Genomic DNA, 26,254 nt, shown 5'->3' on the forward strand with positions numbered 1-26,254 from the left:
TTAATTTGTTACCGATTTGCCAGCCTTCATTGGTGTCACTCTGAAACAGTATCTAAATCAGTGATTACCAACACCCTTAGAAATAGATATCTTGATTCATTGTGTTCTTTTGGCCATAGAGCTCTGTGATTTAACAGAACTGGATAAGAAAAGGCTGTAAAAAGCTGTGGGAGGATAAATGCCACAGAATACACACACACACACACACACACACACACACAGAGTTGTGTCAGTGTTGTCCAACAAAGCCTGCCTCCTGTCTGTTTGGGGTGTGTGGGGTAAAGGCCCCTTCATAACTGGTCAGCAGCACCCTCTCTGTCCCCTCTCATTGCTCCTCAGTTCCTGAAGGAAATGATTCGGCCAGTGTGTAAAAACAGGAGGAGCATACGCCCGGCCTGTAGCTCAGGAAAAAAAGGCTGCTTTTATACAGTGGTATATGGAGGAGCTTTGTAGTGCTTTGTGAACCAGCCACAAACCGCTGCATCAATGAGCCTGTCGAGTGAGTTCTCCCTCAGTCACGACTCATTCACGCCGTATCTGGCTGACGTTACAATAGGCCTGCTTAATGCTAAATAAAATGTTTCTTTTTGAATTTTTTATTTGATGTATTTGTGGTTTACAGGGAGCTCTATTTTCTACAATATCCCTTGATTAAACAATTTCTTAATTTGTCAGGCAAATAGAATAAATAAGAAATGTTCTCTAACTGATCTTTTTTGTTGTTGCTGTAACTGACAACCTCTAATCAATGAAACGTGCAGACACAAACTGAGGCCAGACACACACTCTCAACTGAGGCTTCCCAGCAGGCAATTACAATGTTTGGGAAAATATCTGAAATGACTAACAAAATAGGTCAAATGAAGTGTTTCCCAGACACACTAAAAGGACCTCCCTAATTGCTGGTCCCTGAAGCGACAAGAATACAAAAACAACAAAACATTATATTGTATCAGCCGATGACGAGGGCAGAGACGGAGAGCAGAGAATGGGCTGTGGGAGAAGAAAAGGACACTGCATGGTTTGTGTAATTACATGTTTTACCTCGATCAGAGTGTGTGTACAATCCGTCAATCAACATCAGCGAATTGGGAGGCTGGAGCAGATGGCGGAGGAAGGAATTGAGCTGGTCATTGACTTTGTCTCTGCTGAGGGAAGGAAGACGGAGACGACACATCCACTCCTCTGAATCAAAGACTATATTGCATGTTGGCATACTATCGAGTTGTGTCAGGGCGGCCTCGACTAGAAGAACCTCATTAGATATGGAGGATATGAGGAGGCAGGATATAAATCAATACAAAGGCCTTCTCTTTTTTCATTTTGTTCCCTACTCCAGCAGGTCGACCACTTAGACACTCTATCCTCCAACATGTTATCCAAGATAATTCACACATCCTCATGCTACTTGTGTCATGGGAAAATAAGGCAGGAACAGCCAAATGTGCTCTCTGCACAACTGATTAGTTTATAGAATCTCCTCACAGATAATTTCCTGCTTCGACCATCTCCACTGCTGTGACTAAATGTGCTGTAAATACAATTAGAGTGTGACTTCCTGGAGTTAGGGATGAATGGATGTGTGGAAGACGGAGTGAAGTGTTTGAAGCCTCTGCTGATGAATCTGGTTAGAGAAAGAGCCACAATGACATTTCCTCCACACTCTGTTCAGGGGGATTGGGAGCTGGAAATTGCACCTCAGTGCTAAATGAAGCCTAAGCTTTAATTAACAGCAGCACACAATAGGTGACGGACATCGCCCACAGCTCACAGCTCTCATGTTTCAATCCCTCTCTCAAGGAAGTGTCTGGGAAATATGGGCAGGTGTCGAGGGAAAACAAAACAAGACACAAGCAGCCCACCATTGTGGTTAAATCATCAGCACAGTCATTGTGATTTTCAAAGGGCACATGGCTGATCCTCCGCTCTATACCTGACTAACACCCTCCTCTGATGCAGGCTTAAAGGGACACTTTAACACTGTTACAAAACAGCTAGAGGCTAAGTGTTTTGCATTTTTACAAACTACAAGAACAACAAAATATAAAGTCTAAAACTACAAACTTTTGTCAAATCCACATCAATAATTACAGAGTTTCCATTTTATCTACAGAGAAGTTACAGCTGGAGCCAAGCTAAGACTTTGGCTCTTACTCACTCTTGACATTTTCAGTATTACCGAACCAAGAACGCCATATTTTTCTTGAATCTTAACCATGAGCTTTGAGTTGCCTAAACAGAATCATCCATCCCTCATCTGTAACCAAGCGGCAACCTCGGCTCTGAAAAGTGCAGTTATTATGGAAGTGGCTTAAACCTGCATTCTCTTTAATATCCAGCAGGGGTCCACTGGATGCAAAAAAAAGTCTGCTTGTATAGAAGTCTATGATAAAAATACAATACTTCGAGCAGTGAGTTTATGTCTCAATCTTTAGTTTCAAGTCTTATTCAACACAGCATGATGTTTATTTAGTAAACGATGGTCCCATTCAGAGTAAAATAGACGATAAAGCAGCGTATGCTTTAGGGCAGTTATGCCTTGTGATTGACAGTTCCCTACCAGTGTTTTCTGGTTTGGGTGTTGTCCGTGTTTTTGTCTTAGAACATTATTTAAATATATTGTTATTATATTATGTTAATATTACATTTTACTTCATGAAAGGAAAATGTAATATTTTGGTTGCGTAAAAATATCTTGTTCAGCGTACGGTCTGCTTAGCTCCACCTCTCGGGTCACTCTTGGTTCCATACAAACAAGATCGTCGACAAAATGGACAAACAAAGTTTGACTACAGCAGGAACGGAGGTATGGATGTTTTACCAAGACTACTTTTCTTTCAGTTTTTTTTATAGCAGCAAAAATAATGTCACTCTTCATTAAAATTAATCACTTTTGTTACTTCATTAAACATTAACATCACATATTGACATATAAGGCCATATTTAAATCAAAATTACAGCACAGTCCCCTCTTTCATTTCAATGGGTTGAACCTGGCTTGACGTTTGCAATAACGGCATTCCCATTATCTTTCAATAAACTCCAGCGACACTTGTAGTATACAGATCATATCCTTTATACTATTAGCTTCTGTGTATTTTCCCTTCTTTGAGCACCTTGGATATAATTGTAGTTGTGCCAGAAATCCCTGTTCTACTTAACACACTGTGTTGTCAATCAAATAAGTGTGAGGACAAATTACTCATAGATGTCTGAGTAATGTGAACAGTGTCATTCTAATGATTACCTATTGATAAAGGAGAAAAGTTATTTATTCAGTAATAACTTTCCAGAGGTGTAGCATCTTTCTTCAATTTTTTCCATTGAAGTCATTTGGTGTCTTGGAATTCTGAAATCCTCAAAACTAATGAATCTATATTCAAACTGGCCTTATTGTTACCTACATGCCAACACCAATGCAGTCCATGTTGACAGAACACACTGCAGCAAGGATGAAGCAAGTGTGAGCGAGTGAGGGGAACATTGGAAACAAAGTGTGCCACAGTGGCCTGTAATTGTTCACTGGGAGGCAACAAGGTTAACACGGAAACAATTCAGAGACAAACTTTGCTTTGAGCAAAAGGTCAAGACAGCAAAACCCGCTCTACTGTTCCTCGCAGTGCAAACAATAAATGAGGCTTTCCCTTCAGTATTAAAAAAAGAACTGAATGAACCCTGAAAAGGTGTTGTGGGATACACATCTTTCATTTCACTGAAAGTAAATCACCCACACACTTGTGCTCTTAGTTTAGGTGCTATGTGACCTCTTTGTTGGTTCACAACCAGGATGACTGATCTGACTTTTCTTTTTTCTCATGTGGAAATCCACTGAGGGCCCATCTGACTGTATTACTAAATCCATATTATAAATTCTGAAAAGATTATTTGAAATGCATACACAGTACAATTAAATGCTAGCCATTGATTTTGGGTCATGTAATCTTCCATCAATATACGGGTGGTTACTCAGGGCCGAGCTCAGCCTGGTGGCTCCTTCACACATCAGGGGAGAGGACGGGACGGAGACCTGCACAAAGAGACAAACACTCACTGAAGCAATCCGTGTTGTCACCTCTTACTCAGACAGAAAACAATGACTGTGCAGAAATTCTGAAGAATTAAGACAAATCACAGATTGCTCAAAAATCCCACACTACAGAATACATTAGCGGGAAATGGAAAAAGTATCAAATGATGACTGGCTAGATGTGTGTTCATGCCAATTGCATCAAGTCTCTTGTGTGGCAGGAGTTTAGGTGCAAGTGTCTTATTCATGTTTATATTACACCAACGCAGAAAGCACATTTTGCTGGAGGGGATGCAGAATGTTAGAGACAGTGTGGGTTTTGGGAAGCCAATCACTGGCAGGTATTTTGGAAAAGTCCAGTGACAAGGCCTTTGTAGACTGAGTTAAAAGCATACTTAACACTGATATGCCCTGCAATGTCCACATTATTTTTTAGGAAATGTTGATTTCCAAGTAAAGCATCCTGATGAATATATCTGAATTATATCACAAGATGCTGGTTACCTCCCGAAACCCCCCACAATACAGAAGATCTACTCCTGCATATAGTAATTGACATTTATGTAATGGAAAATGTTACTTTTTCGTTCTGTCTTCAGAAAAATGTGTTTATTAAACTCTAGATGAAGTGGTTCAAATATATATATATTTTTATATTTATATAAATAAATATATATATAAATATGTATATAAATATATTATACTATATATTATTTCCTTGTTATGTTGTTTGTATTCTAGCAAACCTAATTTATTTATATTAGTTTTTTTACTAAAGTCTCCCCCTGACATTTTTAAATCATCCATCCATCCATCGTCTACCGCTTATCCGGGGTCGGGTCGTGGGGGCAGCAGCTCCAGTAAGGAACCCCAAACTTCCCTACTCCGGGCCACATCCACCAGCTCCAACTGGGGGATCCCGAGGTGTTCCCAGGCCAGTGAGGAGATATAATCTCTCCACCGAGTCCTGGGTCTTCCCCGGGGGCCTCTTCCCAGCTGGACGTGCCTGGAACACATCCCTAGGCAGGCAGCCAGGTGGCATCCTTACTAGATGCCCGAACCACCTCAACTGGCTCCTTTCAACGCAAAGGAGCAGCGGCTCTACTCGGAGTCTCTCACGGATGGCTGAGCTTCTCACCCTATCTCTAAGGGAGACGCCAGCTACCCGTCTGAGAAAACCCATTTCGGCCGCTTGTACCCGTGATCTTGTTCTTTTGGTCATGACCCAGCCTTCATGACCATAGGGGAGGGTAGGAACGAAGATCGCCCGGAAGATCGAGAGCTTTGCCTTCTGGCTCAGCTCTCTTTTCGTCACAACGGTGCTGTAAAGCGAATGTAATACCGCCCCCGCTGCTCCGATTCTCCGGCCAATCTCTCACTCCATCGTGCCCTCAACTTGCGAACAAGACCCCGAGGTACTTGAACTCCTTCACTTGGGATAATGGCTCATTCCCTACCCGGAGTAGGCAATCCACCGGTTTCCTGCTGAGAGCCATGGCCTCAGATTTGGAGGTGCTGATCCTCATCCCAACCGCTTCACACTCGGCTGCGAACCGATCCAGTGACTGCTGAAGGTCACAGACCGATGACGCCATCAGGACCACATCATCTGCAAAGAGCAGCGATGAGATCCTCAGGCCACCGAACTGCAACCCCTCTCCTCCACAACTATGCCTCGATATCCTGTCCATGAAAATTACAAACAGGATTGGTGATAAAGCGCAGCCCTGGCGGAGGCCAACATTCACTGGGAACGAGTCCGACTTACTGCCGAGTATCCAGACACAACTCTCGCAACTGGGCGTACAGGGATTGGATGGCCCTCAGAAGTGATCCCCTCACCCCATACTCCCGCAGCACCTCCCACAGTATCACCCGGGGGACCCGGTCATACGCCTTCTCCAGATCCACAAAACACATGTAGACCGGTTGGGCGTACTCCCAGGCCCCCTCGAGGTTCCTTGCGAGAGTGAAGAGTTGGTCCGTTGTTCCACGACCAGGACGGAATATGCATTGTTCCTCTTCAATCAGAGGTTCGACTATCGGCCGAACCCTCCTTTCCAGTACCTTGGAGTAGACTTTACCGGGGAGGCTGAGAAGTGTGATACCCCTGTAGTTGGCACACACTCTCTGGTCCCCCTTTTTGAATAGGGGATCCACCACCTCAGTCTGCCACCCCCTAGGCACTGTCCCAGACTTCCACGCAATGTTGACGAGGCGTGTCAACCAAGACAGACCCTCAACACCCAAAGCCTTCAGCATTTCTGGACGGATCTCATCAACCCATGCGGCTTTGCCACTGTGGAGTTAATTGACTACCTCAGTGACTTCCAACAGGGAAATTGACGATCAGCTTCCAGCTCTGCCTCTACCAGTCGGATTCAGGAGTTCCTCAAAGTGCTCCTTCCACCGCCCGATAACCTTCTCAGTCAAAGTCAGCAGGGTCCCACCCTTGCTGTACACCCTCCTGAGGTTCCGGACGGTTTTCCAGAAGCACCTTGGTGCCGACCAAAAATCCTTCTCCATAGCTTCTCCAAACTTCTCCCACACCTGTTGCTTTGCCTCTGCCACGGCAGAGGCTGCCGCCCTTTGAGTCCGTTGGTACCCTGCAACTGTTTCTAGAGTCCTCCCGGATAACATAACCCGGAAGGACTCCTTCTTCAGTCGGACGGCTTCCCTGACCACCGGGGTCCACCACGGTGTTCGAGGGTTACCGCCCATTGAGGCACCTAAGACCTTGAGACCACAGCTCCTCACCGCAGCTTCAGCAATAGAGGTTTTGAACATCGCCCACTCAGGTTCAATGCCCCCAACCTCCACAGGGATGTCTGAAAAGCTCTGCCGGAGGTGTGAGTTGAAGATCTCCCGGACAGGGTCTTCCTCCAGACGTTCCCAGTTCACCCGCGCTACCCGTTTGGGCTTACCAGGTCTGTCCAGAGTCTTCCCCCACCCCTTGATCCAACTCACCACCAGATGGTGATGAGTTGACAGCTCCGCCCCTCTCTTCACCCGAGTGTCCAAAACATGCGGCCTCAGATCAGATGATACAATCACAAAATCGATCATTGACCTTTGGCCTAGGGTGCTCTGGTACCACGTACACTTATGAGCATCCTTATGTTCGAACATGGTGTTTGTTATGGCCATTCCATGACTAGCACAGAAGTTCAACAACAAATGACCATTCGGGTTTAGATCAGGGAGGCCGTTCCTCCCAATCACGCCTCTCAAGGTGTCTCCATCGTTTCCCACGTGCGCGTTAATGTCTCCCAGCAAGACTACGGAGTCCCCTACTGGAGCCCCCTGCAGGGCTCCATTCAGGGTCTCCAAGAAGGCCGAATACTCCGAACTGCGGTTTGGGGCATAGGCACAAACAACAGTCAGAGTTTTCCCCCCCATAACCCGAAGGCGTAGGGAGGCGACCCTCTCGTCCACTGGGGTGAACTCCAACGCAGCGGCGCTCAGCCGTGGGCTTGTGAGTATCCCCACACCCGCCCGACGCCTCACACCTTGGGCAACTCCGGAGAAGAATAGAGTCCAACCCCTATGCAGGAGTACGGTTCCAGAGCCAAGACTATGCGTAGAGGTAAGCCCCACCAGATCCAACTGGTAGCGCTCCACCTCCCGCACTAATTCCGGCTCCTTCCCCCACAGAGAGGTGACGTTCCACGTCCCCAGAGCCAGCCTCTGCTGCCCGGGTCTGGTCCGTCAAGGTCCCTGACCATAACTGCCACCCGTGTGACAGCGCACCCGACCCCAGCGGTTCTTCCTGTGAGTGGTGGGCCCACAGGATGGTTTTAAATTCATAACTCTCCCAAAATGTGCAAAGTTACCACATTTCGAAAAAACCTGTGGACGGCATAGGAAGTAAAACTGCTTTTGTCTTGATGTATTTCTTGTAATCTGTAAATAATAATACAAAAAGTGATGAACTTGTCTTCTACCATTTCTTTAAATGACAACACGGCTCCCGAATCAGTGACTTTCACAATCTATAACTCACTACACATGAACTAATAACATACTAATAACAACTATAACATAATTATAATTAATCCACCTGCCTTACATTGCATATGTTATATAAACCAGTTATATTGTTTCAATTCTTCTGAAACACACTCGAGGTCATACTAATGTAATGTTTACGGTTTAATTTCTATGAATCGTACTTATATATTAGTTTAATACTTTTTATTATTTTATTTTATTCTATAGTATTTTATCCTATTTTATGTTTTATATTTGTTAGTTGCTTTCTGGAGCTAGGCACAAAATAATTTCCCAACATGTTGTACTTTGTCTGTTTAAAAAAGATGCCAGCTACTTTGAAAGTAGTGAAGGAGCAGCAGGGAGCAGAGCAGAGGTGCATACTGTCTGTATACAAGTACACATTATAGAGAACAAGCTCACCAGAGAAGTACGGTTTGGCTTCAATGTGAGCTCTGTTATATTCACTTCAACCTCAGTCAAAGAAATCCACAAAATCACATGTGCACCACCTTTTCAACAAAGGCAAAACTTTTGAGAGAACTCTAACCGATGTTTAAAATGTTGTGTTTCACAACAGAACAGTGCTATTGTTCAGAGTGATTCATATTTCTTTGGGCTAATAAGACAGTCTTGTGTTCTTCCAGAAGAAAGCTGTGATGAACACACACATAAGATCAGAAACTGTTGATAGAGTAAACAGACGACTCATCAGGATGAAGAAAGCCCTGATAGATGCGTTAAAGGCAGTTTGAAGTGATGAGATGAAACATACCGGCATCGTGTTGGGACTCCAGCACATCACGCCGTCTCAGCAGGATGCTCTGCAGCTGCTCATCTGCGCTTGTTGACGGAGACACTGCCTTTGGTTGGGGGGAGGTTCTACTGAAATTGTTCTTGACAGTTTCAAGAAAAACACACACATACAGACAGACGGCCAGTTCAGTACCAGCAGAGCTGCAAAATAAAATAACTGCTTAAAACTGCTTAAAATGAGTAGATTTACAAAGAAACTCCAGTACCTTGAACTGCTACTTGTCTGACTTTAACTGGAGTGGATGAATAATCAACAATAAAATAATATATGCTTATTGGTGTGAATCAACATTTTGTATCCGCTATTCTTCTTCTTGTAGTATCTGTAAATATAGACTGCAGCTATTAAAATGTTGCAGTAGCACTTTCTCTTAGTTAAAATGTCTGAATACTTTTCCAACCTTTGTTAAATTTGATTATATTTGAACATGTAATTGTGGTGTGAACACATGAAGAAAACAAAGCCTCTCCCTGTATTTAAACACAGTGAAAGTTCAACTAGTAAAATATGGTTTGTGAGGACATTGGATTGTTTCAAAGTCACATTACCATGATTCCTTTAAGTTCCTGAATGGCAGAATTAGAAGGCAGCCTCTCCATCTGATAAAAGGAAAATAGGAGGAAAAAGATGGGTTTGGTAAATAAACACATTATACTTATTTTTCCTCATTCAGCACTTAGAGGCTAAACTGCACCTCTTACCACAGAGCCGAGACACTGTAGGCAAGCATGAGGACGTATGCTTTCTACAAGAAGCAAATGTGTAAACACAATCATCTTGAGTCACGTCAATTTTCCCATCCTCATTATTTATAATTACCTGGTAGAGCAGGTCCTAATGCTATCTAATTTTGCAGAGTTGAGGAACATGCAGACTAAAAGATGTCTTGGCCATATGTCATGTTTTATCAAAACAAGCAGCTCTTAGATAATCCCACACACTGATGGATTTAAGAGCAGTTAGGTTTAATTTGGTGATTTTAACAAAGATGACACATCACAATCACGACACAAAATCACACACATGCACTTCCTTTAATGACTCCCCATTTTCATGTTCTAATGTCTTCATTATGTTGTGTTTAGTTTCAATAAAACAAAGGTAAAGCTGTCCGCTGACTTGTAAAATGCATTAGCCTTACACTCGGGTGAAGAGAAGAGCTGCTGGACAGACCTGGTAAACCCAAACGTGGAGTGAGGGTGAACTGAGGCCCCTGTCCGCGAGGTCTTCTACTTCCACCTCCTGAAGCATTTCTTCTGCATCCTGGGAGAGGCTGGGGACATGGAATCTGAGTGGACCATATTGAAAACCTCCATTGTGGAGGCGAGCACAGGGAGTTGTGGTTAGAATGTCGTCAATCCCTGTTTTGGCAGCAACCTAAGAACCCGCTGGTGGACAGACACCAGAAGTGAAGGAGGCCATCAACTTGAAGAATGAGGCCCTTTTGGCTTGGTTGGCCCAGGTGTCTCCTGAAACGGCAGACTGGTATCGGTTGGCCAGAAGCGCTGCGGCTGTGGTGGTCACCAAAGCAGGAGTACAGGGAGGCTTTGGAGAAGCACTTTTAGTTGGCCTCAAGGAATTTCTGGCAAACCCTTAGACGACTTTGGAAGGGAAAGCAAGGCTTGATACAGGCTGTGTTCAACAAGGGAGGAGAACTGCTGCCCGGGCTGGGGATATTGTCGAGTGATGGAAAGAGCACTTTGAGGAAGTCCTGAACCCAAACAGCACATCCTCTGTGGAGTAGGCAGAGTTTGAAGATTAAGGGGAAGCCTCACCCATATCCCTGGAAGAGATCTCAGTGGTAGTTAAAAAGCTCCTCTGCGGCAAGGTACCAGCTGTGGATGAGATTTGGCCTGAGAAAAAAAGTGGACCGGAGGGTGTGATCCAACTATCAGACTGCTCAGCCTCCCTGGGAAAGTTTTCAGGAAATGAGGCTCTGTTCAATTGTCAAAGATCAGAGTTTAGGTGGTTCAGGTATCTGATCAGGATTCCTCCTGGACGCTTTTTAGACTAGAGGTCTTCCAGGCACGTCCAACTGATGGGAAACCTCAGGTAGACCTTGATCATAGTTTACTCTACATGCATTGCGTTCAAATTAATTTACAGAAAATTCCATTTTTTTTATATGTGAGAGCAATAGTGGAAAAGTGGAATATTCATAACACACCCACATCAAGGTCACCACACCCAGCACATGGAGGTGTGTGCCAGAGGAATGGGCGAACACACAGCGCTGCAGTGTTATTGGTCCTTACTGGCAGTTTACTGGCATCAGCCTGAAGGTTAAAAGCTTTAATGAACTGGCTTTAAATGTCAAAAACACAGCAGGTCGCAGATATTTTCAGGTTAACACACCATTTAAGAGGGTTATTGAAGGTACCTGTCTCCTGGTTCTGTTGGGTGTCTGTCTGACAGGTCGAAGTTGAACGCCTTTCTTGATCCTATGCATCATTTCCTCCACGGCCTGATGCCTGATATCCACTTCTGGGAGTGACAGACACACACAAGAGAGAGAGAAATCAACTTCACTGATACTAAACAGTAGTCTGCCTCAGTGCGAAACAGTGCCAAGAACTAAAGTGAGTTTAAATGAAGTGAGAGGTACGAGGCACTTTGTAATTTACAGGCATTATTAGCAATGCACTTGAAATATAGCTCATTTGGATGTAAAAGCTTCAAAGTGATACGAGCCCACAGGACTAGTCAATGAAGTTCTTGTTGGAGAAACTCCAGCTTTTTCCTCTTAATTAAGCCATAAATACTGACTGAACTATATTACTGTGAATCCTGTTTTTGGGTAGATTTGACTGTCGTCATGGAAAAATTAATAATCATTGCTGTGCCCACTAATTTTGGAGTATTCAAAGTAAACCTGTAGAGTTCAGAGCATTTGTAGTGTGGGAGGTTATCAAAACTATTCTGGAATAATTTTGACATACTGTGTAAAAACACAATCAATATTCAGCTATGTTTTTAATCAAAATGTTCTGTGAGGCTAAGAGAGTTTCTTAAGTTCACAAAAGATGGGAACAAAATATCTTATTTTGCCATGATGCAGAGAATGTGAATATTTAATTTTCTACCGTAGAACATTCAATGGTATACAGAATGGAACAATTGTCAGTAAGATGTCTTTAAAATGTCACACAAAAAGTGTTTCGTGTTAAAGTAATAGTAAAATATTTTCCTTCAAAGTGCTCAGAAAGAGTCTATTATTCAGGTGTCAGAGTAGAAGATCTTTGGGTGGCACCTATTCAGCCCTGTTTTTAATTCCAACAAATAACCTGTAATAACCAATTCAGGCCTCATATATTCATTTAACGAAATGAGGACACAGTATAGCCTGTTCAGTTAACATGGACATCCTACCTGCTCTAACAAGTCAAGGCTTCCCTTTTGTTTGCACAAATTGAAGAATTTATCATGTTGACCTAATAGGCCAATGATGGCGATTTGAGTTTGAATTTCTCATGCACCACTTGCTTCAACATTTGTCCTTCTACACAAAAGTGACTTGCAAAGAAAAGAGCGAAAAGGATGAAATCTAAAAGGCAAAAATAGGATTCAAGCCCAGTTTTCCTACACTGACATGCATGAGAAATAGCAGCCCTGAAGAGAGTAAAATACAAAATGAACAAAATATTTGCAGAATAATAATTTCAGTTTGAGCAATAATGACCATCTTAAATCCTCCTTTTTATAGTGTATACAGATAGATTATCGCATGGTGATGGAGTACTACAAACTGTACATTAACAGGTTAGATGTAGTCAAATGTATTATATATTTTAAATAATATCAAATATATTTAAAAATATATCACACCATGCTTACACATATGAGCAAACTCCACTAGGGCTTGTGTCTTGGATGTAGATTTAAAAAAACGTTTAACAGATATTTGGGCATAGCGCAAACATAAAAGCCCAGAGGTTACAAAAATATATTCTATATATTGATGCCTGGATCATGTGACCCTGTGACCTCAGCGTGATACCATATTTGAGCCACTTTCATATTGATTCCCTGAGAAAGAAGAACAGGACAGGTCTGTTTCTGTCGGGGCCAAACACAGCAGAGCATCACTCCACGCTGCAGCTGAGCAGCTGTGTTTATTCCAGTTCTTGCTCAATATCATCATCATGGTCAAAACTTGTGTATTTGGCAAGAGCACTGATTGTTCTTTCTTTGTTTTTTTTAGGAGTAGCTTTATGTTTATGTGCTGTTGTAGAAATAGTTAACTGCAATACAACTCTGAAACTGCTGCTGCTGAAGGCTTAAATGCATATATTGTATTATTACTGGTATATTACTTAAGCACAACATTCAAAGCCCTGCATCAAATAATATATTATATGCACATTTTGTAGATGTGTGATGTGTACCTGGTGTCTTGGCTGAGTCCTGGACCACCAGTGGGATGTCAGTACTGATATCTCTTCTTTTCCGGATCAACGACAACAGCGAACTACAGGGAAGACATTAATGAAAATCTACTGGTTGTTATTGAGGCAGCTGCTTTCCCAGGATACCAAAAGTGCTTACTAGTATTGATTTAGTCAACTTAATCAACCAACATTCTTGTAAGGCTTCCAGGTTCACTCATCATTTAACCATACATTTATTTTTGCATGCACACCAGTGTCATCATTTCAAACTTTATTTCTCACATAATACTGTTGTAATAACCAGATTTTTGGTTTGTGGTTTAGCAGCCAGCCAGACAGCTCCCTCTCTCAGTGAGCCTTCATAGCAGCCCAAAAGTGTCACACAGCTGTTTGAACTAAAACAATATTCAGATTTATTATATTTTATATCTTATATCACATATTTATAGATTATTACAATATACAGTATTTTATTTTACTGTACATTATTTAAGATTACATTCTGTGTTATCTGACTATTATTAATTATTTAATGTATATATGTGGCTTATTCCTGCATTTTACTTGCATGATTAAGTCTCTTGCACTATTTTATTTCTTTATGTCTTTAATATACTGTATGTTGAAATGTTGGAGGAGCCTGAGACACTGTAGCTTTGAATGTTTTGGAATCTTTTAATCTTCCCACTGTCCAATTATACTCACCCCTTGTTTATATTGTGCATGCCCCATATGAGTTTACACAAGTTTACTCTTTTACAGTCCTTTCATAGTATGAAAGGTGCATCAAAAATGTATTCAGTAAAACAGATTGATGATGTTCAGAACATATTGTGTGTGATCAAACCTGAGCGGGTTAGATGTTGGAGCTGGGGCTGGAGGAGGTGGTGGGGGAGGTGGAGGTGCTGGAGCTGGGGGAGGGGGTGGGTTTGTAGCTGCCTGCAGCTTCTTATAGAGCTCCTCAACTGGACACAGCAACAGCACCAAGAACAGAAAATAAAAATATGAAGAACAGCTAACGCTCTTCCAGAATCTCATGCTCATACTATAAATCAAATGGGGCCTGTTGTCATTGCTGCCGCCCACACACTATAGAGGTCACTCTATAGTCCTCATTTCTGCATTGTTGTCTATAGCTACAGTGTAATGCCCCACAGAGCATCCTGTCCTTACTGTTCTAAATATGCCTTCACCTGTAGAGCGCAGATCCTTGACCTCCACTTCAGCCTTGGAGCATTTTCCACTGTACTCCCTCTTCTCCTCCTCTACAAGCTCCAGTTTACGCCTCAATGCTGTCAGCTCCCTCTGAGCCTCACAGCTCCTCAGCCTTTCCTCCGCCTGCTTTATCTGAGAATTTATGAACCACAACACACATGCATTGTTTATCACAAAGGGCATGTACAGTTTTGATCCTGAACTGGCGAATTGTTAACTTAACAAACTTCCATATAGTGTATATAGTATATATATATATATAGTATACATATATATTATATATATTGTATATATATATATTATATATATATATATATATATATATATAGTATATATATATATAGTATACATATATATATATATTATATATATATATATATATACAATATATATATATACATACAATATATATTGTATGTATATATATATATATATATATATATATACAATATATATATATATATATACTATATAAATATATATATACTATATACATTTATATATAGTATATATATATATATATATATATATATTGCATATTCCTTAACCTTTGAAACCCTCTGAACCCTACAAACTGCCGGCCGGTTTGAAAAGCATGTTTTCTTTAAAAAATCACCAAAATGAAACCATTCAGCATAGCCAGAAACTGAAAAACAAAATATTGTTGGTTCGTCACACATTGTTCTTGAACGAATCACGTGTGACAAATGCGTCAGTCAGGAAAAATAACCAAATCTGTTGACACAGAGGAGAGAGGACACGACAGGTTGGAAGTAGATTGCACAACAGACATTTTTGAGTTGACTCGAATTCTAGCCAGGATTGTAATGTTTCCATGGTGCAGGACTTTTTGTGGTGTAAAATGATGTGTTATTTATGACACAATGATCGCAGTATTTAATAAATCATGATTTAGTATGTCGACCTTTAGTATGTTTACATTGCCGCTACCGGAAACACCCGACGCCGTGTTCTGACGTCACAAGTAGAACACAGTCCACCAGTTGAATACACAGACAGCACGGCAGAAGTGGCAGACGTGGCGATGTCGGACTTTGGCTCGGATATTTCAACAGAATTGAGTGACAATGAGTCGTCAATAGACTCGTTGCACCTTCAAGAAGAGTTGTTTATTGAAGAGGATGCCGGTGTCGTGAATTTAGATCATGGGGGCGAGTTTAACGTGGTGGAAACAGAGCAGCTCGAGACACAGAGATCCTGTGCAACAACAGAACACAGACAGGTATATACATTTGACTATAGTTCATAAAACTTCTCAATATATAGTAAATACATCATAATAAAACGTAACATTATCCTCGATCGTAAATAGATCGCAAGCTATCGATAGCTTGCTAGCGAGTCGATAGCTTGGTTTCCTTGAATTGTTATGAACCCGACTAGTTGTCCGCAAATTGCTCGATCGCTAAATATTCAATTACTTCTCTACTTGGACACATCGACGTCTGTAAAGTATGATAACTTGATTCTTTCTTGAAGTTTCTGCAGTTGAGTCGTTGGTTGAATCGTTGTGTCTGATGTCAAACGTCATTTATTACGAGGCTGTATATAAAGCATTAGCTAACAAACAGACCGGAGGACAGCGCAGGTCCTATAAAGTATAGTCTGTATACTGACCGTCTCACCTATAGTGACCGTCTATATATATATATATATATATATATATATAGAAGGTCATTATAGCCTATAATAGCCGGAACACTTACCAGATGTTCATGTTAGTTACGATGTTGTAACTAAGATCGTGTATGGTTACGGTAAGCGCGTCATTTCCGGTTGTTAATGTTTCTGTGTTGTTGGTAGCATACTTCGGCAGCTCCAGTTTGACCCAGTTAATGTTGTTATATTCTTGATCACATCGGCTAATTACCTGTCATCTATCTAAACCTATACTTGTACTTCCTAAGCACTTACAACTCTCTCCTTATCCTCCTTCTCTTAGCGACTCTCGCTAAATCCTCAATTATTTACGCTCTGTTCGGCTCTGCTAACGTTAGCTGCTGCAGCTCGGCAGCTAGCGATGGCATCTCCCTCTTCTGCTCTCTCCTGCTCGGTGTGTTTCATGTTTAGCTATTGCTCGGCCTCCTTTAGTGATAATGGTACGTGTATTAAATGTAGTTTATACGCAGGGTTGGAGGCGAGTTTTAGAGGGATAGATGAGCGGCTCCGCACCATGGCTAGTCAGCGGTTAGCAAGTGTAGCTGTTAGCAAGCCCCCTATAGTCGGTGCGGGTCGACCAGTGGTATCTCCTGTTAGCCGTCCCCCGGCGGGACCCGAGCAGCCGGGAGACTGGGTGACTGTCCGAAAGAAGTGTTATCAGAAGCCCACGGTTCACCACCAACCGCTTGCTGTTTCTAACAGATTCTCCCCACTCAGTGACACACCAGCTGAGAAGCCAACTCTGGTTATCGGTAGCTCAATTTTGAGATACGTTCATTTTGAGACACCAGCGACGACAGTCACGTGCATTCCGGGGGCCAGAGCGGGCGACATAGAAGCACATTTGAAACTGCTGGCTAAGGCTAAACGTAAATACAGTAAGATTGTTATTCACGTCGGCGGTAATGACACGCGATTGCGTCAATCGGAGTGTACTAAAGTTAATGTGGAGTCGGTGTGTACATTTGCCAAAACAATGTCGGACTCCGTAGTTTTCTCTGGTCCTCTGCCAAATCTTTTGAATGATGACATGTTTAGCCGCATGTCATCATTCCGTCGCTGGCTCTCACGGTGGTGTCCAGATAATGATGTGGGCTTCGTAGACAATTGGCGGACTTTCTGGGGAAGGCCTGGTCTGATTAGGAGTGACGGCATCCATCCTACTTTGGCTGGAGCAGATCTCATATCCAATAATATTACACAGTCTATTAGTGGACCTAATCCATGACAACCCAGAGTTGAGACCAGGACAAAGAGTTGTAGTCTTACACACTTCTCTGTGCTTCTTTCCGGGCAGTCACCGACTCAAATCCCCATAGTGACTGTGTCTGCCCCACGACCACTGAAACTAATCAAGTCTATGGTTAACAGAAGAGGAGTTATACATGAAAACCTAATTAAAATAAACACCACCACTGCAAAAGTGCAACTAAATCAAAAAATTAAATGTGGGCTCTTAAACATCAGATCTTTATCAACGAAAGCTGGATTGGTAAATGATTTAATATCAGATAATAAGATTGATTTATTTTGTCTCACTGAAACCTGGCTGAGACATGAAGAATATGTCAGTCTAAATGAATCTACTCCACCTGGTCATATTAATACTCACATTCCTCGAGGTACTGGCCGAGGAGGTGGAGTTGGGGCCATATTTGACTCAAACCTCTTGATCAATCCTAAGCCTAAACTAAAATATAACTCTTTTGAAAGCCTTGTTCTTACGCTCTCAAACCCAACATGGAAAACAATAAAGCCAGTTTTATTTGTTACTGTGTACCGCCCTCCTGGTCCGTACTCTGAATTTCTATCTGAATTCTCAGAATTTTTATCAAATTTAGTCCTTAAAACAGATAAAGTAATTATTGTAGGTGACTTTAATATTCATGTGGATGTTGATAGTGACAGCCTTAATAATGCATTTATCTCAATATTAGATTCAATTGGGTTCAGTCAAAATGTACATGAACCAACTCACTGTTTAAACCACACTCTGGACCTTGTTCTGGGATATGGTGTTGAAATTGAAAGTTTATCAGTGTGTCCACATAATCCTCTTTTATCAGACCATTTTTTAATAACTTTTGAAGTCCTGTTACTGGACTACAAGCCAGTAGGCAAAATATCCTACGCTCGATGTTTATCTGAAAGTGCTGTGACTAAATTTAAGGAAGTGATTCCATCAGCACTTGATTCAATACCAGGACTCAATATCAATATAACAGAGGACTCCAATGCTAACTTTAGTCCCTCCCAAATTAATCATCTTGTTGAGAGCGCTGCAGCCTCACTGCGAATAACACTCGACTCTGTCGCTCCTCTTAAGAAGAAGATCATAAAACAGAAAAAGAAAGCTCCATGGCTTAATTTACAAATCCGCAAACTAAAACAAAAGTCGAGAAATCTTGAAAGTAAATGGCGTTCCACTAAATTGGAAGAATCTCGTTTAGTCTGGTTAGATCATCTTAAAACGTATAAGAAGGCTCTCCGTAATGCCAGAGCAGCTTATTACTCTTCCTTAATAGAAGAAAATAAGAACAACCCCAGGTTTCTTTTCAGCACTGTAGCCAGGCTGACAGAGAGCCACAGCTCTACAGAGCCTTCTGTTCCTATATCTCTCAGTAGTGACGACTTTATGAGTTTCTTTAACGATAAAATTATAATTATTAGAGACAAAATTAATCTCCTCCTGACCTCAATTGGTAATGACTTAACTTCAACTGTTGGAATTTTAAAAACATCTGTAACTCCTGAAATATATCTAGACTGTTTTACTCCAATCAACCTTAACCAACTAACTTCAACAATCTCATCGTCTAAACCATCAACCTGTCTTTTAGACCCGATTCCAACTAAACTGTTTAAAGAAGTTTTACCCTTAATTAACACTTCGTTATTAAATATGATCAACCTGTCTCTATTATCTGGCTACGTACCAAAATCCTTTAAAGTAGCTGTAATAAAACCACTTCTTAAAAAGCCTGGTCTTGATCCAGAGGTTTTAGCCAACTATAGGCCGATATCTAACCTTCCCTTTCTCGCTAAAATCCTTGAGAAAGCAGTCGCAAAACAGTTGTGTGACTTTTTACATAATAATAGTTTATTTGAGGTTTTTCAATCTGGATTTAGAGTTCATCATAGCACAGAGACGGCACTGGTGAAAGTTACCAATGACCTTCTATTGGCTTCAGACAAAGGACTCGTCTCTGTTCTTGTCTTGTTAGACCTCAGTGCTGCTTTCGACACTGTTGATCATGACATTCTACTACAGAGACTGGAACATTGTGTTGGCATAAAAGGAACCGCACTAAGCTGGTTCAAGTCCTATTTATCTGAGCGATCTCAATTTGTACTTGTTAACGATAAATCCTCCATGACAGCCAAAGTCAGTCTTGGAGTTCCGCAGGGTTCTGTACTTGGACCGATTCTATTCACCTTATATATGCTTCCTTTGGGCAATATTATAAGGAACCACTCTATAAACTTTCATTGTTATGCGGATGATACCCAATTATATCTATCAATTAAACCAGATGAAACCAATCAATTGGCTAAACTTCAAGCATGCCTTAAGGACATAAAAACTTGGATGTCTAGCAACTTTTTGATGTTAAACACAGACAAAACTGAAGTTATTATACTTGGCCCTAAACGCCTCCGAAACGCATTTTCTAATGACATAGAAGCTCTGGATGGCATTAACTTGGCCTCCAGCACCACTGTAAGGAATCTTGGCGTCATCTTTGATCAAGATCTGTCGTTTAACTCCCACATAAAACAAATCTCAAGGACTGCCTTCTTTCATCTACGTAACATTGCAAAAATAAGACACATCCTGTCTCAAAATGATGCAGAAAAACTAGTCCATGCATTTGTTACTTCAAGGCTGGATTACTGCAACTCATTGTTATCAGGTTGTCCAAAAAAGTCGGTTAAGACTCTTCAGTTGATCCAAAATGCAGCGGCACGTGTATTGACTAGAACAAGGAAATGGGATCATATTACTCCTGTATTAGCTGCTCTGCACTGGCTCCCGGTAAAATACAGAATAGAATTCAAAATCCTTCTCCTGACTTACAAATCAATTAAAGGTCAGGCTCCAGCATATCTTAAAGATCTCATAGTACCTTATAAACCAACTAGAGCATTACGCTCCCAGACTGCAGGGTTACTTGTGGTTCCTAGAGTCTCTAAGAGTACAATGGGAGCCAGAGCCTTCAGCTATCAAGCTCCTCTCCAGTGGAACCAGCTTCCAGTTTGTGTTCGGGAGGCAGACACACTCTCCACATTTAAGAGTAGGCTAAAGACTTTCCTTTTTGATAAAGCTTATAGTTAGGGCTGGCTCAGGTTTGCCCTGGATCAGCCCCTAGTTATGCTGCTATAGGCTTAGACTGCCGGGGGACACCTCCCTGCTCTCTTCCTTCTCTCCCTCTCTCTTCTTCTCCCTCTCTTCTTCTCCCTCTCTATCTGTATGCATTTATGTAAATGTATGTTACTAACTCACCATCCGGGGTATCATCCCCGGAGTGTCTGTCTCTCATGTGGCAGGTTGCCACTGATAAAGTTTACGTCAGGATCATGAATCGTGACAGCGCCTGCTGACCTGGTCCTGCTGGACACCGGGAAGCCTTATTGACATTTTCCTGGATTCATCCAAACTTTCTATTTCTTTTTTTTTTTTTCCAACACAACATAATTTCTGTCAAATGTTGTATTTGTACTATGTTGTTTATCCTGTACACACGACATCTATTGCACGTCTGTCCGTCCTGGGAGAGGGATCCCTCCTCAGTTGCTCTCCCTGAGGTTTCTTCCATTTTTTCCCCTTTAATTTTGGGGTTTCTTTTAGGAAGTTTTTCCTTGTGCGATGCGAGGGTCTAAGGACAGAGGATGTTGTAACCTGTACAGTCTGTAAAGCACACTGAGACAAATGTATAATTTGTGATATTGGGCTATACAAATAAATTTGATTTGATTTGATTTGATTTGTAACTTTACGAGACTTACGTGAAACAGGTAACAAGTTGCTACTAGATAGATCCGACCTCCGTACGACCATAACAGGCTTTTGAGCTGCTTACGAGCCTGTCGTGAAACACAGTCATATACATAGTATGACATTAAGATGACGTTAATATTGGCCTTTTTCTGGATATTGCATATTGTGTACATGTCCTTACCACTCTTCTTTTGTACATTTAGGTGTACATATGAAAACTGTACAATTATGGAAGCAATTGAAGAGCTGCTGCCAAGAAAAGGATGTCATGGAGGAATTCAATGAATATGAGGGACATGGTGCAAACAACCTGCATAACAGATCACCCAGGATTCAAATCAAAGTGTCTGGATGTTTGGGTGTTGCAGACAGCCTACCAAAGGTATTCGAAGAGGGACAGACAGCAAGCAGGTGATCAGCCACGTAATGAGTAAATTACTTGTGTGCACAAATGTATAGAGCTCAGAAACCTTTGATGTACTTTTTGTCATGACTCTGGATTTGTGTTCCTGTTTTATTTTGTAGAGTTGTGTTTACTTCCTGTCTTTGTGTGGTTTCCCACCATCGTCAGCGTCTGCCCCGCCCCTGATTGTTCCCACTCACCTCTTGTATAAATTGTCCTGTCTCCCCTTGTCGTGGGTCAGTTCGTCTTGTCATATCCTTGTGAGATCATGTGCAACTACCAGTGTTCCATGAAGTGTGCTTTTCAGAGAAATTTGTATATCCTCCTTGTGAGCGTTTTGAGTTGTTATTTTGTTGTTTTTTGGAAGTAAAGTTTTGGTTTATTCTACACTTTACCCTTGTGTCTGGAGTCGTGCAATTGAGTCTTCCTTCCCTGTGTCTGAGGCGTAACACTTTTGGGAAGTCGAATGGTCACTCTGGCAAAGTTACAGAATACATAGATAAATAAGCAAATAAGGTTGAAGTGATTACCATTGACATGTATTATCTTGTATGTTACAGAATGTATCGCCATGTGGCATACCGCCGGTGAGATTCTGTAATAATATGGTGATAGTTAAAAGTTAAATAGACTCACGCTTTTACTCAAACTACAGAATAAAATGGGGAAGCCTGTTATAAACATTGAATCTATACTTAATTAAGCTAATGAAGTGTAATTAGCTAAAGTTATTAATACTACAAACAATAACTCACAGATATTTGGCTAGGGCTTGGTGTAGATAGATAGATAGATACTTTATTCATCCCGACGGAAATTTAGGAAACATTTACATTACAGTTTACATTTGTATGTAAACTCGTTACATACAGTAGGCCTAGACCGATTATGGCTTTATGCTTGAAACAATAAATACAGTAAACAAGCAGCACGGCTTACCTTTGCTCTCTCCCTTTTGGCGAATGCATTTCGTCGTCTCTTTGGTGGAGGACTCTGCACCGGTGGACGTGTTTGAGTCGGCGTGCTGGCTTGTGCTGGCTGGGGTCTCGGCAGTATTGTAGGCACAGCATCTGCGTTCAGTTTTAAATTCTTTTTGAATCTAATTTCCTTGGCGAGCATAGTTTATTCGAAATACGATCTCTCAAAGTGCTGCCCACAAATCGTCGGTTTCATCGACGCACTTGTCTTGTCCATAAACGCGACATTTTATCATCTTTTGACCACAGAAAGCTAGATTTGGAGACAGCCCCACATCCCCATACAACACATCGCTTCACAATTATCCTTGACGATCGATTGTTGTCCGTTCTTTCTCGTAATAACAGTCTTTGCTGGACGCTTCAACGCAGACGAGCGGTGGCTGTAACGCAGACGAACACTGGCAGCGGCTGTATTCTACTTGTGATGTCATCACCCGAACATTGCCGAAGTGGATGCTTTCGGCGCAGCGATCGATTGTTGTTAGCGGAAGTCATTTTTATGCTGTTATGATTGTGATTTATTACGAATACATTAATATTAAAAATATATATATGCCACATTTCACAATAGATATGCAACCTCTATCATATACCAAGCCCAATAACACTGACGAAATATCATTTTGTAGGCCCTTTAAATGACATTTCCTTCTCATTCACTTTCACACTATTCACTATTCACACAGAAAATGTGATACATTTTAACATATATATGCTAAATATTTTAATAAAACTAAAAAGAGCAGCTCTGCAGAATTCTGATGATTCATGATGGGCATCAATGGAAAGCTGCCAGTTGACATTCAGTCAACCACTCCCCAACCCCAGTTCCTTAACCAGTGTTTTAATTGTTCCTCAAATGAAGGGTATGGCTCACCTCCACCCCGGCACCAGAAGAGATCAGTGATCCCACTCAGCTCTAATTGTCTTCCATCAGTGCCAGAGGAAGCTGTTCTGCTGCTTTTAATTATTAATCTGGCAGATCACAGCGCCTAAGTTTTCCTGCCATGTCCTGTGATCATTCACCAGGCATCCCTGTGTAATTAACCAGCTATATAATTCTTGTTTTGATGCATATAAACTAGAGGGAAAAACACAGGAATGGGTTATATATATAATGTATTTCTTATATTTGCTAGCTCACTTGAGCTACCTAACGTTAGAGCTCAGCTGAGGAGGACGCCATCAATGGTTACATCATCCACTGTCACGAGCACAGTAGTAGTAGATCAATGGTTCCTTCTGCACATTAATTTAAAACAACTAGAATAAAAGTCCCTAAATTACAAATACTTATAAGTTATTTATGAGGACACAAATGTGGAAGTCTCAAAACGAGGCTTAACTTTCACATGCACAGGAGCTTGCATTCTGTACAGATGTTGTATTCACCATTTCCTAACTCTTCCATGTCCATCATACTCAACCTAGAACCAAAGAAGCACAACTCCATGTGTTATGTTACACAGTTTGTGCATGAGTTGTGGTCACAGACCTGGTTGTGCTGCTCCAGCCTCTGTGTCTCCAGGTCCTGGCTCAGTCTGCTGACCTGGCAGAGGGCTTCCTGCAGAGCCTGACTGGGCAAGGAGCTCTGCATCAGGATCTGACTCTGTCTCTTCAGCTTCCTTTGCTCGACCACCATCTGAAGAGAGGACCACATGGAAGATGGATATTCCCCCGTATGGAAGATAGTCAGGATTGTTGCAAGGGACAAAATAGCATAATGAAACTCATGATGCGCAGAATAAGGGAGGAATATGGATGGCTAGAATTATCCATCAACCAATCAAGTTGCAGTTTACATCCATGTCGATCCAAAATGTCATCATTTTATCCTTTAAGACCTTTGTGTAAAATTGTTATAACTAGCTTATTCATTCTTGAGCTATGGCCAAATGTGTCTTTTGAGGTCAGAATGACCTTGACTTTTGACCACTAAATTCTAATCAGTTCATCTCAGTTTGTACATCCTCGATTCATCTCCTCTCCTCTAAAAACGTACCGCTCTGGCAAAGGTCTCTGCCTCTGTCCTCAGGTCCTTCTCCAGGTTCAAAGTGTCCTGTAAGGCCTCATATTCCTCCACAGCAAATTGAGACACTACACAAAGATTTCCACGATGGGTCATTCATGCCTTTTACCAGTAAAGTACAACATGTAGTCTATATTAACAATCTATTAATTGTAATACCCTGGTATAACCAAGTAAAACCATGTTCATTATTTGCATTCTTTTTTATGTTGTATTATTAGTGATAGTGTTTCTAAAGATGTCAACCAAATGAACCATGTGCAGTGCACCCCCCACTAACCTCTGTTATATTTTCCCAGGAGCTTCTTTTGTCCCATTGTCTCAGCGATTAAAACAGTGTTATCGTGTTTCTCTTTCAGCAGCTGCAAAGGAGGGACAGAATAGAGAAACAATACAGAAAGATTTTAGGAGTTTTGTTTTAAAGTAAGCAATGTCATTGTTTAAATGGAGATGACAAAGAAGGTTTTTACATATAACATTTAGAGTCACTCTTTTTACTGTAAGTGAAACTGATGAGCAAGACTTTCTACAGGGTCATGCTGAAATCAATGAGAACCAACAGCGGCCTGCAGGGGAAGAGAAGTCACCAAGAAAAACTATACAGGTATGCCATGGAAAATGGCTAGCACTTATGCAAAGTATGCATGACTTGTAGAGATAAAGACACTGGTCTGGTCTTTTAAAAAGCTGGAAAGAAAGAAAGAAGCACAAAATGTAGCCTTGCACAGCTCAGTTGGGGCAGCACATGGAAACTGGGAGGTATAAGGAAGAATTCACTGTCTTACATGAGTGGTGCTCTCCCAACCTAACATAATGACAGTCTGGCAAAGTGCAGAGAAAACTATCATGGTCACATGGTCACTTGTCCTTCTGATTGGTCAAGAAGGAAGTGAGAGGAAGAAGGGAGAGAGAGGTGGAAGAAGGAGATATGAGAAATGTTGGATCATTTCTGTCTGCATCCATTTGTTAACCCACATGAACTGAAGATGAAGCAGAGCCGTGGGCCGTCAGTGAGCAGTTGGCAACACAAGAGGACACCAGACTAGCTATCCATGTAGCTTGAGTAAGTCGAGAGTGCAGGACGGGAGTGAAGCTCCACCAGGGTTCAGGGAGGCCCACATCCTTTCTTGGTAGTTGGCAACCAATGCCATTCAGTATACGTTATGGCCTTTTAGTGGCTGGTTTAGCTGCAAGGCTGAATGTTAATAGATAGATTGTAGTTCCCTTTCCATGCTAATGTCACTCTGTTGTTGTTACTGATGAGTTATAGTGACGCAAGGCTAAAATCATACCAAGGTTAAATGTTGCACATACCAGCAATAATTGCAATTAATCTGAATGCTGCTGCTGGTTTAGTCAAAAAAGATGGACAGTGTGCACACCCTACCTAAGTTAGGTACAAGACTAAAAACCGCAACAAAGGAAGAGAAGAGGCCTTTACCAATTTGGTAGCCTTGCCGTTGACATGGATTTATTATGAGGAAAAATGTATTGTGTATTCTAAGTAACAGAAACACAAAATCTTAAACTTACTTCTTCCCTGGTTTCACTCAGTTGTTCTCTTACTGCATCAAGATCAGTAACTGCTTGGTGTTTCTCCTTTAGTGCTACCTCCAACTTATGCTGTAGCTCTGACACAAAGAAAATCAAAGCAATGTTAAACACTTATCAAGTTTCCTGAGTTGCATTTCCATCACAGTTCCCCTGGTCGAAGACTATGCTAAAT

At 41.6% G+C, this 26,254-nt stretch overlaps 1 protein-coding gene across 1 annotated transcript in view; it reads right to left on the reverse strand.

The window, feature by feature from the left end:
* Positions 1 to 3,065: 3,065 nt before the first annotated feature.
* The window catches only part of shtn1 (shootin 1), a 36,661-nt gene continuing 13,472 nt past the window's right edge, over positions 3,066 to 26,254 (reverse strand). The window contains exons 3-13 of the mRNA XM_029450167.1: positions 26,062 to 26,159; positions 24,809 to 24,890; positions 24,502 to 24,596; positions 23,995 to 24,141; positions 14,416 to 14,569; positions 14,070 to 14,187; positions 13,220 to 13,302; positions 11,215 to 11,318; positions 9,383 to 9,433; positions 8,793 to 8,913; positions 3,066 to 4,027 (exon numbers count right to left, since the gene is read on the reverse strand). Coding sequence (XP_029306027.1) covers positions 3,996 to 4,027; positions 8,793 to 8,913; positions 9,383 to 9,433; positions 11,215 to 11,318; positions 13,220 to 13,302; positions 14,070 to 14,187; positions 14,416 to 14,569; positions 23,995 to 24,141; positions 24,502 to 24,596; positions 24,809 to 24,890; positions 26,062 to 26,159 — 1,085 coding nt within the window. The 3' untranslated portion in view covers positions 3,066 to 3,995. The remainder of the gene's footprint in view (positions 4,028 to 8,792; positions 8,914 to 9,382; positions 9,434 to 11,214; positions 11,319 to 13,219; positions 13,303 to 14,069; positions 14,188 to 14,415; positions 14,570 to 23,994; positions 24,142 to 24,501; positions 24,597 to 24,808; positions 24,891 to 26,061; positions 26,160 to 26,254) is intronic.

Source organism: Cottoperca gobio, chromosome 15, assembly GCF_900634415.1.
Source record: "Cottoperca gobio chromosome 15, fCotGob3.1, whole genome shotgun sequence".
Taxonomy (NCBI): Eukaryota; Metazoa; Chordata; class Actinopteri; order Perciformes; family Bovichtidae; genus Cottoperca; species Cottoperca gobio.